The 19,407-nt window shown below is 45.9% G+C and overlaps 1 protein-coding gene across 2 annotated transcripts in view; it reads right to left on the minus strand.

Moving 5' to 3' along the window:
* Positions 1-19,407, minus strand: part of ntn2 (netrin 2) — a 52,806-nt gene that overhangs the window by 24,795 nt on the left and 8,604 nt on the right. For both annotated transcript variants that reach the window (XM_033612143.2, XM_033612142.2), the window contains exon 2: positions 10,980-12,239. In XM_033612143.2, the coding sequence (XP_033468034.1) occupies positions 10,980-12,030 (1,051 nt within the window). In that variant the 5' untranslated portion in view covers positions 12,031-12,239. The remainder of the gene's footprint in view (positions 1-10,979; positions 12,240-19,407) is intronic.

Here is a 19,407-nt window from a genome sequence, read left to right on the forward strand (position 1 = left end):
GCAAACAGAGGGATGCTGCAACAAAAATAAAGGAGGGGGTGGAGGCAAAGGAGCAAGAAACCCCTAGGAAAATATTAGAGTAGGGAATAGTTGCACCACTTTGTCATCAAAATAAAGCGAGCCAAATGCAAATTTGAGTGGAATAACTGCAAGAGTAAATTTCTATCTGATATATTCCTCTAAGCAGTTTGCACACGTCTCCATTTGTGACATAGGTGGTGCTTACTTCCTTACTTCCTACAGGTAAGGTCAAGCTGCTCTAATTCAGCTTTCATTAAAGGTGCCTCAACAAGTACATGTGTTCCAAACAAGCTCACAGTCTGGCCTGTCATGTGTGTGCTCTGACAAATTGGCCCGTAAAGACTGCCCTTCGACAAATAAAATGCAAGTGTGTTTGTGGAGTGCACCGCCTCTCTGCTCCCCTCCATATGTCAGGGATAAATCTAACCTCATTTTTCCTTCAGCTCCACCAAAGCCAAGCCGGTAAGCACAGCCAATTGATTTTGGATGCCTGTGCAAAACCCAAATCCCATGGCTAAAATTGGTCCTTGAAAATTGGAGGGCCGCTCTCCCACCACCACCCTCTCCCCTCTTGGCCCCGGCCGTGGTCCAGACCTGCTGCAGCCCCCCTTGGGTGCCCTCTCCGCCTGGCCAAACAGGCTCTGCTATATGGGCTCCTGCCATCATGTGTATGTGTGTGTTGGTGTGTGTGTGTGTGCTGTGTGTTTGGGCTGAGTTCCGCCTGGCTGCTCCAGCCACCTGCTCAGGGCACCGAGGGGAACACCCGGTTAATTAGCTCCTCATTAGAGCCAAAGCAGTGTACAGTGTGGACAAACACACACACCAGAGACACTCCTTCAAGCGGTAGTAACTGCTCACATAATGACATGGATCAAGTAACAAAAGACGCCACAAAAAAAAAAAAAAAAGTCAGAAGTGAGACTTAAACAGATGTAAACACCGCTGGGTCTGTAGACTCTAATGAGCTGTGGACAACAAGCTGAGACAAAGATTTAAGAACACCGAGCTGAGGACTAACAGGAAACTACAACTCCTGTAGTCCTGCTGTGTGCATTTCGTGGACCGTATAATGTACACAGGAGCGTCTACCTCGCTGTAACAAAGCTGCTTTAGAACCACTTGCTCTTTCCTTCTCTTACACACAGACATATCTTTCACTTCTACTTTGACACCACGTCTCAGCCCTCCCCTCCCTCCAATGGTTTCTGCGGTTAGCCTCACGCCGTGGGCTTAAGAGCCAGCTCTTGGAAGCCCTTTTGAACTGAGAGTCCCCTTAATTCCTCTCCCACCCCTCCCCTGAGCCACCCTCCCCTCTCTCCTCTTACTTTCACGAGACCCCATCTCAAATACTCTCACTGCTTTGCCTCTCCCTCCTTTCACCTGTTTCCTGCCCTGACCCTTTCTCTTGTCCATCCTTTCCTCCATCTCCCCTCTCTCTCTCTCTGGATGGCATCAGCCGGGGGAAGATTTTAACGAGATTAGGCTGGAGGGTTGCCATGTTGGGGGGCCTGGTGTCAGTGGAGAGTTGAGCTCTGTTCCCTCTCTCTGGTCCACTTCACTTCCCCACATCTAAACATTGTTATCTGTGTCCCGTCTTTGCCTTCACTCTCTGTCTGTCTCGGTTGCTCTTTTTTTTTTTTTTCCCCCCACAGGCAACGTCCCGCAGTCCCGAGCGCAGGGGCAGAAGTAGACGACTGTTGTGCAATCAAATTATCATGGCGAATCAGTAAAAAGCGAGGTAAAAACAGATGTACGTTTGCCATGACTCTTGGCATACACAGCCATGAGGTCCAATCGGGGGGATGCATGCGATGCCTGGGCTGGTTTCGAAATAGAAAGTGACAGATGGAACCTACTGTGTAAATTCACCGCTGAGGCCAGAGATGACAGTGGCGTGGCAGAGGGGAAACCTAATGTTTTTCTCTGATCAGGTTGTATGTGAACGCAGAAGACTCCTGAGATGATGATGGGTGACCCAGAACTGAGCAGTAAAAGTAAAATCCACTGCAACGACCACCATGTACTTTTCAATTTGAAATGAGATCACTTTCAGTTTTACAGGGACTTTTATGTCAATGGTTTGATGAGTGTGAAAATGATGTGTATCATACGTGGCCTCCGCACATTTAATGAACACCTATGGGAGATACTGACCCAGCATATGAGACAGCTCTCTCCACAGCCATCATCAAAACACCTGATGAGGGAATATCCTTGGAAAGGATGGAGCTCATCCCATTAACAGAGTTTCAGGAACTTTGAGGATCTGTTACAAGCATTAGTGAAGCTGCTGTGGTTTTTATTATTAGCTTTATGTTTTAAAGAAATGACATCACAGGAGCTGAGATATGCTGACATTTACTCCCTAGTGTGGGATAAAGTACTGTGTATTATGCAGGATTTTCCTTATAAAATGTACAGACTCATACAAAAGTAATCCCTCTCAATCATCACTTGTGACTCACTAGGAGTTTGTGGCGTCATATGCATCTGCAAAGCCATCTGCCTGGTTTTTCTTATTTCGTTCTCATTGTGCAGTGTTCTGGATGTTTATGGGCTGCAACCTTTGAGCAATGGTGTGTAGCTCCCGGCCAATAACAGCACGCAGGTGAGGTTAGTAGTGGCCAGGTAGTAGCAGCATGCATCCAAGAGGAAGCTACAAATATTGCAAGCAAAGCACCGAAAAACGCAAATATAGCAAGGCGAAACACCAAGTGTAATCTCATTCCAACACGAGAGTGAATAACTTTCACTCTTTTCTGTTTGACAGGTCGTTGCCAGGAGTTAGCTTCTTGAGCTTTTCTATTACAACAAATGTAATGCTCTTACAATATTAGCTTAGCCTTGAAATCCAGACTCAAATCTAGAAAGATTTAGAGTCTGGCCCTCACCGATACACCCTTCCTACCCAAGGGGCGGCACTAACTGAGGCATATTAAATGCTGCCGCATGCAACTGGATAGCATGATAGCCAATCAGAGCAAAAAACAAGGTGACGTATTCACTGCACTAAGTCCCATTTGTTTGCCGACCAGTGGGGCTTACTGATATATTATGCTTTTGCTGTATCCCGTTGGCAAAACGGCAAAAACATCCTTCCTGGAAATGAAGGCTTCTAGGGCAGTCTTCTGTGTAAGCAGTGTAAGGAGGAGGGACCATGCTTGAATGCTGTTACAAACAGTGACCAACAATTCCTGCATAGTATACCTTTAAGAGTCAGAAAATGTTGGATCCGTAACAAGCCTCAGTAGGGTTGGGTACCAATACCTATAATTTGGTACCATTAAAAAATGGCACTTTTTCCCCATAGTTTACTTTCTCTGTGATGTCAACACTTTAATTTCTGATGCAGTATAGTACAGTATGGTGAAAAGCAATTCTGCTCCTCTGCTCCTTGTAATCACACATACAACTAATCTTCTCTCTGTGTGTCTGCTTGTCTAGCAGTGAAACTGGACTATAACAAAGAATATAGAAAAGGAAATGGACCAGATGCTGAAACTATCACGGTAGACAGGCGCTGCAACCATAGTTTTGGCTTGCTGGGGAGCTGATGGAGCTCCACGGCCGGCTTCTCAGCTGCAGGGCACCTCTACCTCCTGTCTGAAGTTGAACCCAGTGGCTCTGGAGAGGTCCGTTGCCGGTCATGAAGTTCCATAACCGGCTTCCAGGGTTCAGGGCACTTCCACCTCTCGTCTAAACCTGGTGTTTTTACCAAGATGTGCTCTCAGGCATTTGGCACAGATGGATTTAACATGAATCAGAACTCAGTAGTACCAATGTAATTCGGTCAGTATACTTAAAAGTCTGGTACCCAACCCTACTTTAGTGTATTTTGTTAGACCGTCCTTGCGTGGTAAATACCCCTGTCTTTCATACTTCACCCTCTGGTCTTTCTTTCAGTGTCACAGGTTATAGCCCAATTCCAGATTACCCTGATGACATCATCAGGGTTTATTTCTCAGAGCCACAAAGGACATTATTCAATTGTTTTCATCTAAAAATGGTGGAGTGCCCCTTTCATTCGTCACCCATCTGTAGATCAGTCTCAGCAGTCAAACTTGTACACAAACCTAAGAAAAACAGCTTAGTCTTCTGCGTCCTTTTATGTCACTCCTGCTGTTCTACAGTAACAGACAACTTCCATTTCACATGCATTAGTGTATGAATGTATACATAACGTACACATAATTTCAAGCACAGTGACAGCAACCACGTCAGTCACAGTTAGACAAAACCACAGCCAAAGGGAGCCGAGCGATTATCGTGCACTCATTGTTAAAAAACAAACATATATTTTCTCTTAACAGTCTCTGAATCTCGCTGCCACCAGCAACACCGGCTGGTGGCCAAAAACCACATATTTTCTCAGGCAATAGAGCACAGAGGCCCGCAACAGCATAAAAAGAGGCAAACTGTTACCAAAACACAGATAACTCAATAAGAGAAGAAAAAAAAGGCTGAATTCAGCAAAAAGAGAAATATATATGAAATAAAAGAAGAGGTGGCGGACAGGAAAAGGTCCAGGCAAAGAAAGTTAATCTATGACAAGAGTCAGTTACACAAGGATAGAGAGGAAGAGAGTGCCGACGGTGACGGGCACCTCGGGAGGTGATTGCTACCATCTGTGGGGGAGAGTGGATGGGGGCCTCGGAGAGCAGGGTGGGCACACTGCAGCTCCACCAGTTTGCTTTGGCACGGGGATGAAACGCTACATTGCACTACTAGATTACATGTGGCTCTCACACATGCGAAGAGATGCATATGCACACACACGCACTTGGCCTCGGGCAGCCACAGAGCATTTCCGAAGGATCCAGTGCTTTAACCCGGTTGACATTAACGCTGTTATTTGACACTTTGCTGTCCTTAACATTTGTTTCACCATGTTCCCTGCTTGCCAGAGAGCCTTTATGGGTGGCTTCATAGAGCAAGAAAAGCATCAATTCCTTGTGGGTTGGCTGAGGACCAAAGTTGCAATACTGACAGAGGGAATAAAAGCAAAGAGCACGGCTACAGTACAAACTGACCAAACCCTGTTGTCTCAGCCAGATAAAGGTCTTGCTTCAAACAGACACACACACACACACACACACACACACACACACACACACACACAAAAGCAAATCTCACACACCTCATGTTTGTTGGCCTCGCTGTGCCGTTGCCCCTGCGTCTCACGCAAACCACCCCAGAGGCATCGTTTCATAGGGCTGTTGATTTTAGAACAACATTCCTTGGCTGTGTAATTATTTGAAAGCACAGGAGGTTTCTTTTTTTAAATTCACTTTCTTTCACCCAGCAACCCCCTTCAACACACACACACAAACATCTCCTGCTCATTTATGTGTCGCGCTGTAAGTAATTGAAGTGTCGGTTCCCTGTTAGCCTCCAGCGACAGGCGGTGGAGGCGGAGGGGGGGTCTTTAAGTCAATTAGCCAAAGTAGGAACATGGCACATGCATGTAGTAATATCAAGGCAGCTCTGGCTTTCTTCATCCTCACCCATCTACACTCCATCTTCATATCATGTTGCCCTCTAGGGACGGACAGCAACATTTCAGCTGGCCGTGAAAGACAGTTTCAGGCTGCTGTGTGCTGCAATGATGGATCCTCAGGGTTCAGTGTGGAAATTCAACGCAATCCAGTGAGATTAACTTTGTTCTACTCAAGACCAAACACTGTGTCGCAAGAACAAAAGCACACAGATCCTGCTCCTCTCCACGCCACGATTAGGAAACTATAAAAATGCGAAGTTGCTCATGTTATCCAAATCATGCAAACTCACATGGTTTCATGTGTGGCGTGTTTAAATATGAGGTCATTTCTCGATTGCCGGGCCTAAAAAGTGTCTCGACGAATCTGGTGTACGACTGAAACATGGGCCTGACCTCTGCTTGCCCCTTGCTACGTGGAAAGGGGAAAAAATGGTGTGAAAGGATGGAGGCCTATTTTGAAATTCTAATCAGCATCAAAAAAACATCTGCCCCTTGTCGGTGAGGGAAACGAACACAGAGAGAGAGAAATATTTAAAGAAAAGAGAGTTTTTGCTTCTGTGGTCTTCAGAGTTTCCACAGCTCTGTACAGATCTGAGGGCTTATTCTGAGCCCTGTTCCTGAGCATGTGTTCCTGGCTGGCCTCTTCCTCTGACACACACACACACACTCGCACACATACACACCTCTGCTGGATCCACACCGCTCTCCCCGAGAAACCCATCTGTCAAATCCCCCTGTAATTCCAGCTAATAGTTTCCAAAAAACAGAGGCCGAGCCCACCGAAAACCACGAGCCCCCACAAAAGGTTGGAGCGGGGCTTGTGACGAGGCTTCGAAATCTGTCTGTTCTGCTTCTCCTTTTTAAAATTCACATTTTAATGCAGCTGCTCATTCATTAGTGTGGCAGACATGATCTAATAACATCTATTATGTAACGGGTAATAACTTTTTTTAGCGGTAATAACTAATTTGTGGGAATTCCCTTCAGGTGATGACATGGACCGATGTATAATGAGACTGTGAATACTTATATATTTCATTGATTGATTTAATTTCAAAGGAAACTCTTCTTGTGCAAAAACAGAACACCGTATCACTTATTCCCCGCTGGACTCAATATGTCAAAACCTATCATTTAAATTATTAAACGCCACACCCAGAGGCTGCAGCAGAGCGGGAACACCCAGCTCCGCTACTAACCGCAGCTCACCTGCATTTCTGGCAAATCAGCCCGAGTGGCAATCCAAAACAGCCTTCACATGACCTCTGTATTTAATGCTATGAATGCATACCAGTGTGCCTGCCACAACACAGGGAGCAGACCTGGCTTGGCTGGTCCATTAGGGATGGATGGTGTCTGGCCCCAGAGCAGTACTCTGGACTTCCTGCAGGCTGAGTCCAAAACGAGGGGAAAGGAAGGGGCTGGAGAATAGAACAGCTTGGTGCCGCAGCCAAACAGGGCCAAGATGGCTGCAGCCAAGAGTAGCGAGCTCCGACACCGCCATAAATTATCATCTACTCGGGATGTCATATTGTCGTTGACTCCACAAGAGGCCTCTTCATCTCATACGGCGACTTTGGCAGACTCGATTATGGCATGATACACCGTCTCGCATTTTTAAGTCAACACAAAGTATACATTACAGCATCGACAGTGCCAGCAGAAAAGCCAATACTCCATCACAACCGGTAACCAAATAGCTCTTATCCATCTGTTTCCTCATTCTGTCCTGTGGCTCAAACTGCAGGGCAGATAAATCACAGCTTTTTCCATCATGTCTCCCTCAATACAAACAGACACGCTCCTTTACGAGGCTGCCCTCTTTGACTACTAGAGCGGGGATTTGTAAACCCATGTCTTGAGGCAGGATTCATAGTGAAGGAGGCGGCAGATGGGGTGTGTGTGTGTGTGCATGGCTTGTGTCTGGAGACAGTACATGAGCTTGCCAAGAGCACAGACAGTAATCTTGGTGCGGTGCATGTCAAACATTTAGTAAAACCGGCGAACAATCAAACCAGCCTGTTAGAGACAATGTTCTTGTCATGCAGGGTAAAGATCCGAGTCAAGACTGCTACGAGTGAGCAAAACCTTTAAAGCCATCTCAACAGCAATGTTTAAGGGGTGAAACTGGCGCACTGGGCGCATCATTTCTAAACAACTGCTGTGTGAAACAAAATGTATTTGGCTCTATGTCTACCCACTCTGGATTCCTCATTTCTCACCCCCCCCCCCCCCCCCCCCCCCCACCCCCCACTCGCGAGCTTAACCTTGTCACCACTCTGCAAAGGATCATGACCTCAGCCCAGCCCCCTCGGACCCTACCTCCAACCCAGACACCCACAGGGCCTCATGAAGGCTCTGGTGACACCTAAGGGACTCCTTGGCTCTGTAACTTGCCACTCTTGCGCACTCGCCCGGGCTAAATACTTGCACCTTGCTGTCACAGCGGCTCGCACTGCAGAAAGAAAAGCAAGCGCAGAAATCAACAAGGGGCGGGTGCATTTAAAGAATGGGTTTTAATATACACTGGAGAGGCTTTTTAAAGGCTCTCCTGCTACTTTGAGGATATGTTGGAACTCGTTCTACCGGAATAAGCTGTAAAGAGGCTTTTGGAACATGAAATCGGGGACATCTGGGACTGGCTTTTTTGGCGTGTCCGGATGTGTGATCAGGTATAGCGTGCGACTCGCAATAGGCTTTAACTGCCCTGTATCAACACTGGGATTAGGTCATCGGAGTTGGCCAGTGCGGCTGGGCTGTTTAGTCCAGAAATTGTGGATGGAAGTGACATATCAATCCCGCTGAGAAGAGCTCTACGGGAAGCGGGCGTAACATTTCGGAAACGGCTACGGGACATTTGAAAGAGGGCGTGTGCAGAAAGTATGAGCGAGAAAACACTGAGGGATTTACAGGATATTGTTGTAGAAGGGGCTAAGGTGTGTAATGTGTGTGTGTGACTGTATCTGAGAGCGGAGTAAGTGAGGGCGTCAAGGGCAGATGAAGCCAAAGTAAGGTAGTGTTGGCGCGGGAGTGAGGGAACGCTGGCTTCGGCGGCAGGTCTAATGCTAAAATGGCCTCGCTCCTCTGGCTCTGTCACTCTCTGTCCCCTTTAAACAGATCTGGCACTGTTTAATGCTAAATATGATCTCAGGCCAGCTCACCGGGCAATTATAACATGTAAGAAAAATATACACTGTTTTTCAATGTTCTGCTCCTGTTTTTTTTTCTCTCTCTCCGGGTGTAATTTTATTTCATTAGGGCGAGAGGTTAAAACGGGGACAGCGGTTTCTAATATGGTTTTATTTTCCTACGCTAACAAATTTTTATGACAAGCAAAATTGACCTGAATTAAGTTCTACCTATGTCTATTTATACTAACAGAGAAATGCTGTAAAAATGACCACCAAAGAAACACATTAGAAAGAGCATTCCTGCTGAAAACACACGGGGAGCACGGCGTGTGTTTAAAACCTTTGTACAGCCATGAAATTAATATATGCGCTAAATATCACATAAAAGCCTAATCCAATACAAAGGTAATCCATTTACATTAACAAAAATTGCCACAGAAATTGCTATAATTTTACTTGGCGAGTGTTCAGAGCACGTCTGGATGACTTTTACGGAGCATGTCTTGAGGTGAAGGCAAACACTGCCAAATAACATTCTTGGATGACTTAGCTGTAGCCGTGTGCCAATGACTCGAGCTGTTGTCATCCACTGTTTAGACTTGCTGGTGAAAAAAGAGGTTTTTTTTCATGGACAAGTCCAGAAAACATGATTTTGTTAAGAGTAGGCCTGTTTCCCTGTGGAGGAACGGTAAATAGAAGGGGCTGATGGGAAATGCGAGGAAAAAGGAAGTGCCTTGTGTTTTGGGAGACGTTGCCAAAGTTGCAAGCTCAACCACTGCGCTACCAGAAGTCTTCACCTGTACAAACACAAATTCATCCGGTGTGCTCTGGCAACACTCTTAATTACCCATGTGACAGTCAAACACAGGTCATCATAGTTAAATCTGTCTGTTTCTGCCTCCCTCTCTCTTTCCTTGTGTGTCTGTGTATAAATTCAATTTGTTGGCCTGATTTTACGTTGCTGTCATATCCTGAGAGTGGGTGGTGAAACGGTCATGACTCCATCCAATGAAGAAATAAACAACCTGGATTTCCAAAAAGATTTTCATACACTCTTTCAACCTAGAATGGGATATTTGTATCAGATATAAGGCGGCCAATCTTCTGTCCGAATCCCATTTGCTCATTAGGAATTCTGAGCGTGCTGAGGAGATATACTGTTGGGAAACAATATCTCCCTGATTCATAGAAAGGGGAAAGGAACAGAGCAGAAATTTAACATATGCATGCTTCTTTATTAAAGGGATAGTCCAGATCTTTTGAAGTGGCATTCTTTGACTTTTTCATAGCCAGCGTATTACCTACAGTGGATGTCATTAAGCACAGCGCCAGTTTGGAGTATCTGGATAGAGTCTGACATGGAAGCCAAGCTAATGTACTGCTATGAAGGGGTCAGCAACAAAAACTTGTTCAACCACTTAAAAAAACAATATCAGTTTAAGTGCTATATTTAGAATATTTTATTGTTTTACATTACCATTAGACAGGGAACTGGAGCCATTTTTTTTGCTGTTTTCAAAGCCAGGCCTATTTGAGAAAAACAGTGATTTAGCATTGCAAAACACAGGAGTTGCTGGTCTATCGCTATCTCGATTGGTTCTTTTGTTGTCTAATGTGTGATTTTGGCATTTAAACGGGTTTGTTTAGATTTACCAAAGTCACACAATAATACAAACTAACTTCCTGATCGAGGCAGCGGCAGACCAACAGCTCCTGTGTTCGGCAAACTAAAAGTACAGTTTTTGCCTAAGGAGTCTGGTGGCTGACGAGAGCATAGATAGGGAACTAAACGGCTTCTCTGTGAGAACGGGCTGTCTGACAGAAAGGTAAAACTATGAAAATATTCTCAATATAGCGTACACTTAAACTGTTATGGGGTTTTTTGGTGGCTAAAATTTGCCTTGCTGTCACTCCGTCCACAGCAGAACATCGCTTAGCTTCTTTGTTGGGACTTCTGCTGCTTCTCCAAACCTATCATCATCTACTGTAGGTAAAACACTGACTTTGGGACACAACCCCACTTCAAAAAAATCCAAACTATCCCTTTATCAGCCACTAAATGGGTACAATTGTGTTTCCTGCAAGTGTTAGTTAATGCAGTAGCTGACAGGAAGTAAACATGGACCAAAGCTGTTGCCCTAGTCACAATATAACACTTACTGTAGAGCCATCCTGTTATGTCTCTTCTCAGGAAAATTCTTTGTGTTAAATGTTCTCAGAACGGTCTGTATTGTTTGCAGGCAAAGAGAACTCTACAGTATGTTCCACAGCAGACTAACTGAGACATGTAAAAAGCACATAAAGAATGACAGATAGAGGGAAAGACTTACGCAGACACTCATTGGCCTCGCGGGCATTGGCCCTCTGCCACGGTCGGTCATAGTGAAAGGGCTTGCAGCGGTCACATTCGGGTCCCTCTGTGTTGTGCTTGCAGTCACACACTAGTTTGCCTTCCTTGTCTTTCAGGCAGCGTGAGCCGTGTCCATTGCATTTACACCTCCCGCCCACCTGGAAGTCTCCCACTGCATAGAAATAAGTTGGCAGCGTGGATGTCACCGCCATGGGGTCGTCGTCCCTCCCTCCGCTGTTGCTTCCGGCCCCCAGTTGCAGCTCCCGGGGCAGCTGGGGCCGGCTGAAGACCACACGGATGTCGGTGACGGTTACCCAGTCCTGGAGGACGGGGCTGTTGTCAAAGTCTTTGCCGGAGGGCCGTCCGTCCAGAGTGCTGAAAGCAATGAGTCCTCCAGACAGCGGGTAGAGGTCAGTGTGGCCATCTGTGCATAGAGCCTCCTGTTCGTTCTGCTTGGTAATGGTTGCTCTGTTGGGCCGGTTGTACATACGCCGGCACTGTGAGGAGTAGAACTGGTAGGGCATCCAGGTCTTGCCGTAGTCCATGCTCTTATATATGGCCAGGGACTCGGGTCGTGGTGAACAGAACTGCAGGCTAACATAGGTGATCTCAAACTTTTTCCCCAGTGAAAGGGTGAGAGTCACATTGTGTGGCGAGGTGTTCAGATTCTCTGACTGCCAGCAGGTGAGGTTGTGGGCTGAGTTGAGGTCAGTGAGGTAGGTAGCAGGGTGGGCACGGCGGGGGTCGGCTGCGTCGCAGATTTGGCACGTGCGCACAGAAGGCCGATCGTCGCCCCGCTCCACCACGCTGCAGGAACGGGACGGAGGCCGGCCACAGACGCTGGACACCATCACCTCCTTGCCGAAGGCGGCATTGATAAACTCGGGGATACAGCGCCGGGCTGCGCCTGTGTCATCGTAGCAAGGGTCTGGGGGGGTCTGCTGCCCTGCGAAGGGATTGGTGGCACTGTGGGTGGAGGCTGAGCATGCCAGGAGGCACAGGCCCAGCAGGCACCTCCAGGGTTCCCTCATCCTGCTCAGAGGGGCCTGTGTGTGAGCGTGTGTCTGTGTTTATGCACGGATGAGTCTTTGTGCGTGTACCCAAGAGTCTGTGTGTAAATGTAAACGTGTCGTCGTGCAGATGTGTCCGTGTGTGTGTGTGTGACTTTCCCCTATGTGTGTGAGGGAAGGAGAGTGTCTGAGCTCAGTGACCCTTCACTTCAGGCTGACCAGAGCCCTTCCTGTAAGAGAGAGAAACAAACACAAAGGTCAGTGTCAGAGACATATTTTTACCATAATAGGATATAAAATTTAAAGTGACGCTGATCTAATGCTACTGTATAAAATCATCCACAAATTATATTTGCCCTTATAAAGCAAATTACATTGTATCTCTTGTACTGTACAATCACAAGTGAATGTTTTCATTGACTAAAAGCCTGTCAGAGGGTAAGACAGTGAGCTGGGGGGCCCCAAGAGAAAGGATGTGACCATTTAAAGAGAGACATTAGTGGCTGCAAGTGACTGCATCCTGAATTTTAATGCCGGCCTCTCATTCAGCACTTCCATTCAGGTCAAAACTGGCCAAGCCTTCTGGTCATGCTTGAGCAGCATGGCAGAAGTCACCCTATAATCCCTGTTGATGCTGCGAAGCAGTGGACCGTGTGTGACCCTGGTCAAACTTCTGCTTTAGGAGTGAAAAAAAAGGACGAACTATTTTATATATTAAGCTTTTTTAAGTGATTTTTTTTTTGCAGGAATTTGACAGTAAATCAAGCGTTGCAACACTATTGTTACACGGTGCTGACCCTCGAGAGGGGAGCATTATGTTCATTCACTGAACCAGAAAATTCACCAAAAGTGATAGCTATTTGAGGATTATACTCTGCATTAGAAGAACTGAGGCCATGAGACTCTATTCAAGCCTTTTTAATTCTTTGGGTCAAGATAGGTACCTGGATGACATCATTCATACGCTCACAGCGAGACGAGGGGCCTCTCGGTCCCAAAGAGAGAAAGATTGAAGCGGGGGGGACAGAGAAAGCCTTGGGGCGAAGAGAAAGACAGAGAAAGAGATGTATATAGCCTGAGGCTTTTCCTTCCCTAATCCCCTTTTTACTTCCCTGGGTGTCAAATCCAGAAGAGCCCTATTTCAAAACAGACAGCTGAGGGGTTGAGAAGGCACCCCAACCCTCTTTGCGAGGTATTTATTAAATTACAATGAATCACACCCACCTCCTCCTTACCCTCACTCTCCCTCTTATACTACACCATCCCTCTTCATCTTGGTAGAACAAAAGGCCGCCTCTGTATCCACTTCAGTCAAGCGGAGGAAGGCAGACAGACGGATTTAAGGGGAGTCGGAAAAACAAAAGTTTCGTTCTTTTCTTATGTGAGGGGTCCAAAGCTAGCAACCCTCTGAAAAAAGGGCCCAGTGGCCTGGTAAATAGGGCCACTCTTCTGTGCTCAAGTGCTTAAACCCAAGCCATTTGGCCTCTTCTCAAGCGCAGATTGGGTGTTAGAGGAAAATACCACGAGGGACTTACACAGAGCAGAAAGACTGTCACAAAGTGGAGGTACAACAACCCTCGAAATTGAAACCACATCTTTTAAACTGCCTTTTCTGCTTCATTTTGAACTCTACTTGGAATAAAGAGTGTATATTTGGAGTGCATGAGCCACGAAATTTGAAAACCTGAACTTGAAAACACTATAAAAAATCCCCTGCTATTACAATATTCAACATATGAAAAATGGATTTCAGGGAATGGGCCTGCTCATAAATGACTGGAGTAAGAGTGGGGCCTTGCCAGGACAGATAAGGACATTGATCAATGACATGTGTCTGAGGACGAGGAGGTTAAAGTGGGCACGCAGGCGGGAGTTCATCAGCCGAGGCACTCCATCAAAAGGCTGGCCGTGGTAAAGCTGGCGGGCCCCGACACCCACTGGGGAGGGCATGGAGAGACGGCTGATAGAATTAGCAACTCATTAGCATCCAGGCCCAGCTTCCATCAGCGGCAGGCTCATCCGAGAAAAGAGACAGCGGGGAGGCTCGGAGAGGGAAGGAGGGGGTAAGGAGCCGGAGTAAAGGGGGAAGAATTTATGACAGGTGAGGAAGAAAGGAAAAAGACGGAGAGAGGGAATTATTCAGACTTCATGTTTGATGGGCATGTTGTTGAGGGAGTGAGAGGAAGTTAGAAAGTTTAAAAAAAACACAGGCAGGAAAATACTTGACAGACTTATGAGGCTGAAAAAGAGGACAAACAGGAACAAGGAAAGAAGAGTTTTAGTAGATAAGGAGGACACACAAGGGGGAGAAAAACAGCGAGGGGCACGACAGTGATAAAGCAGAACTGACTCGAGGGAGGCCGAGCGAGGACAGATATGAATGGAAGCCGTAGGAGAGAGAGCGAAAGTGACAGAGATGGAGGGAGGGAGTTGAGGAAAGGACATAAAAAATGAGAGAGATGGAGAGAGAAACAGAGAGGGGAGACAGATTAAGGTGGAGGACTGCATTGGTCTGTGTCTGGACTTTGGATGACTAAATATGGTGCGGTCCGCCGTGCTGCCGGGCCTGCTGGGAGATTCTTCCAGGGTCTGGTGCTGTCAGGCGCGTCTGGCAGATGAGCATGTAGGTTAAACAGAGAGAGAACAGTGACAAGGCTGTTTAATTCCACTCTGTACGCCCTCTGAAATAGATGCTAGCCTCGTGTTACGCTTCCTCTGAGCAACACTACACTGTGGCAAAAAGCTGGTATCTATTAAAAACTTATTCTATATCGCTATAAAAGCTGCAAAAATGTGAGCCAGCTCCACAAAATTTTTCTGCATCCATAAGCTGTGCCAGGACATCAGCACAGTGGTGTAGCTGGCTGACCTTTGAAATTGTAAAGAATCTGTTTCAGCCAGAAAAGTCTTTGCTTTCAGCATCGACAGTGTGTTTAACAAGCCACAATTTCCCCTCAGTGGGGGCAGACATTGTCTTTCATTAAATGTGGTTGAAGTAGCAACAGCTGCAGGCCCGTGTGTGTCTCTGTCTTCCTGAAGAAGACAATGAATACCACACAGAAATGCTGCTGGCTGCAGCTTCATGTTTAGTGTACAGACATGAGAGTGGTATCGACCTTCTCATCTAACTCTCAGCACGAAAGGGAATAAGCGTATTCCCCAAATGTCAACCTCTAATAAATTCAGTGCATGAATTAAAAAATGTATCAGTCAATCTTGGAGTGATATCAGCCTCCATCTGAGTTTTGATTTTAGTATTGGCTTCACTTTTGTTTACATTTAGATCACAGATTGCGACTTTTAAAGGAGCAGTGCGTAGGATTTAGTAGCATCTAGTGGCTAGGATTGCTGATTGCGACCAGCTGAAACTTCTCCTGTGTGACAAGCGTGAACTCCAGGTTAAGATTCCTTCAGTGTCTGTTATTCAGGAGGTTTTTACTGGGAGCCAAATTATCCGCAGAGGTCTCTTCCTCTCCAAAACAAACTGACCAGGGGTCTCATTTATAAAACAATGCGTAGGATCCATACTAAAAACGTTCGTAAGCATGGGTCAAAGTTTCTCCCATCAACTTTATATGGGAAGTGGCGTACGCGTCTTTCGGACCTCGTTTTGTGCATACGCAATGTTTACAAATGAGACCCCAGCTTATTAAAACCAGAAAAAAAACATTGAATGAAGCGGTGTCATGTTACAAATCAGTGTTTCTCTGATGCTGTTTGCCTTGAACAGGCTGCTAGCCCAATACCTGCTAATGTGTGCTCAGCTATTTTCTCCTATAACTTAAGATCAAGATGTTCAGGAGGTTTTTATCAGGAGCCGAATTAGCCGCAGAGGTCTCCTCGTCTCCAAAACAAACAGACCTCATGATTTGAACCAGTAAAAACACAAAATAAAGCAGTTTCAGATTAAAATCAGTTTTTTTCAAACACTGTTTGGCTCATCAGAGGGGCTGTTCTCTTCAGTGGCCAAAGCGAAAACACAAATGGTCCTACCTAGAGCCAGTGTTTGGTTTGTCCATTCTGGGCTACTAGAAATATGGCGTTGCAACATGGCGGACTTTGTGGACAAAGACCCATTCCCCTTCTAAATAAAAATGAATCATTGTAAGATAACAAAAAGCATGACAATTCTTATTTTCAGGTGATAATACTATATTCCATTTCTACCCAATATATCCCTTTCAGTCCATCACACTTGACCTTTAAAGTAGCACACAAACGTACCACCATTATGGTATGTTAAAAGACAAACTGTTCCTGTAGCAGCTAAGCAATTTCTCAGTGACTGCTTGGAAGTGCAGTGACAAATACAAACAGCATTCACAACCGCAACATTCCTGTGTGGATTAATGGCAAAGAGAATGTACTTGTGCGGACGTGCTACAATCCCTGGTGGCTAAGTTACTGCAGTGCTAAATAATTTGGCCATTAGTAGTGGAAGCACAGTATGAGAAAGGATGAAAAAATATGGGGCTTTGAGAGTGGAAGCCCCCCTGCATGAGAAGATGTACCATACCACAAAGACTACTCAGGCCATTTGGCTACTGGAACGTATTCAATGGTTTTAATCAAACAGCGACAGCCCAATTAGAGAAGGTAGATGATTGAGGGCAAAAGGAGAGGAAATTAGATTAAATTCGCCTTCCTTTAGCGGTGGGTGAGTAACAGAAGGAGCAGCAGAGAGAGGCAGAAAGACAGGAACAGGAAGATGACAGGGTGGTCTGGTGGTTTTCGGCAACGTTTTTTCAGCTTCTCCCTGTCACTGGGAGATCATCCCATGTTGAGTTGTCTCTCTTTCAAGCGTGGGCGCCTCTGTCAGAGTTCACAGATTAGGAAAACAGGAGTCGCTGAGAGGCTTTATTTGGCTTGGGTGTAGAGGAGGGGCCGCTGTGGGAGGTGAGGATAGGAGAGGGACAGCTGAGCCACTTTGTATCCCAAGTGGGAGCCTTTCACGCTGCTCTAGAGAGTTGGTGTGGTGGCCCCACTAAGACTGCGAGTGAATGGGGGTCTACGGGGTCGCCTCTCTGGGATGACAGCAAGCTGAGGTCCAAACTGGTGCCCTGCTGTCCCTCCAGCCTGCTGTACAGTAATCCCTGGTGGGGTTATTAGTGGCTGCCCAGAACCATGGAGGACTTTTTAATGGGCTAACAACAGGACCACCGCTATTCTCATTATCATTATGGAGGGATGAATATAAAAGAACAGTGTGAGCAGCAACACAGTCAAAAATCCCCCTCTGCGCAGACTGCACAGTTTAAGGTTGTTGTTGTTTTCACCTGAACAACGTTTGAGCTCACGTTTGAGTATTTCAATCAAGACAATGTCAATTTTTTGCCATTTTTCTTAAATGTATTACTTACAGAAACATTTTTTGAGCAAATATGGCAGTCATTTTTTAATTAACTGTCACTATAACCTGACAGTAGTACATGAGGCAGATAATCCGTGAAAAAAATCATGCTTCTCTGCCTCCTCACAGTTCTCCTGCTGATATTTGCAAGAATCATGAAAACAACCAATCAGAGCCGAGGAATCTCGAACGCAGCTGTCAATTTTATCAATCACTGCTCGTGAACTGTGGTCAAATGGTCAAACTGGACAGCCCCGGTCAAATATCATCAAGATTTTGTTCCTGTATTGATTATTTGTCGCCTAAATGTTTTTAGAAACATATTTTAGTGCACTGTTTAGCTGTAAGATGAGAATGTTTGCCCCTGCTTGTGGGTGGTGCTTGTCTTTGGCTCAACTGTTGGCAAACTTTTTCATTTTACAGCTACACAGTGCACTAAAATGTGTTTCTGAAAACATCTGAGACGAGAAATTGGCAATGTAGTGACAGAATCTTGATTTGTGTTTGATCAGCACTGCCTAGTTTGACTCCATGACCACAATTCATGAGCAGTGATTGACATGAATGACAGCTGCTCTCTCTGAAATGGCCTGTGATTGGCTAAGGTATTCAGTCCTGGACTACATTTTCTAAAGCCTGAAAACAGAGCCAAGTTTGTTATGGGATTTTTGCCCAGTGACATTTGCCTACCCAAGCTTTAAACAATTAATTGATTATCAAAAGTTTGGGGGATTCATGTTCTATCAATGGACTTATCGCCTAATTTAATAATTGTTTCAGCACCAATCACATCCTTCCATCCGTAACCTTACACACACACTCATTTAACAGGTAAATAAACCTGTCCAGATGAATCAACATGACTGACAGGCCTCAGGTGACGGGGTCAGATATTAGTGGACTGAATTCCACTTGATGATGGCCGTCTCCACAGTGGTGACGACGATCCTGCTGTTTGTGTAAGCGTGTGTGTATGTGTGTGTGTGGGTGGTGGGTGTTGGGGTGTAGGGTGCTTGGAGTTCCTTGCTGGCATTCATTAGGGATTGGGGAGGAGGGGAGGAGGAGCGGGGAGGGCGAAGGGCAGGAGGAGGTCACCTCTCACAGCTGAGAGCGTCATTAGCAGGGGGATCACTGACAAATTTCTAAAGTCTGCTCAGAGGCTCTGTGTGAGTGTCTCTGGAAGGTTTAATCTGAAAAATACCCATAGTTTTTTTTTTTCTTTTTGCTTTTCTCTTATTCCAACCTTCAGAACTGTTCCTGTCACCTCAAGCTGCTGCACCTGAACTAGCTGCTATCTGTTACTAATAATCTGGTGATATATCTCAGGCTCTCAAGGGCTCGTGAGGCTAATCACAAAGCAGGAGGATCCGATCATAAAACATATAAGTGAAATAATCCCTGCCTTTCCATCTCTGCATCTGGCAGGGAGAGACACTGCAGGGAGAAAGGCAGAACGCCCAGCAGAGGAATGCAGCAGCTTCTGTGGCCCAGCCCACACGGCTGGCCCCGAGTCCGACAGCGGTTCTTTAAATCAACAGAACCTGATCCAGAACCGAACAGGAGGAGAGAAGACAGACAGCGCGAGGTGGAAGACGAGGTCAGGCTCATTCTCACAGACTCACAGACAGGAAGTTGTGCTGAGCTACCACTCTCTGCATTTATATGCACTTTGGTACAAAAGCAGGAGAAAAAAAAATTGCTGATAGGACAAGTTGTGTATTTTTCTGTTAATGAGGTGTTCTGTGAGGTCAGTGTTTTTGGTGAGAAAGCGGCAGGCGTAGGGAGGGGAAAGGACATGAGCAAGCAGAAAGTTCTGGGCAACAGTGACTCAGATTCAGGGTTTAAGCAGGGTTAAATTGTGAGAAATGGAACAGACAAAAAATATAGATATCTAGAATAAGAAGGGCTCTTTGTTTTTTTTTACAGATTTCCCAGCATATCCACACACTGCTGTGTTTTCTGCAGCAAAAACAAAGTGGTGACTGCAGTTTAGAGTAAATTATTTGTTTTTGGTAATAAAAAATGAAGAGAAAAATGCAAATATGATG

The sequence above is a fragment of the Epinephelus lanceolatus genome, chromosome 21 (assembly GCF_041903045.1).
Source record: "Epinephelus lanceolatus isolate andai-2023 chromosome 21, ASM4190304v1, whole genome shotgun sequence".
Taxonomy (NCBI): Eukaryota; Metazoa; Chordata; class Actinopteri; order Perciformes; family Serranidae; genus Epinephelus; species Epinephelus lanceolatus.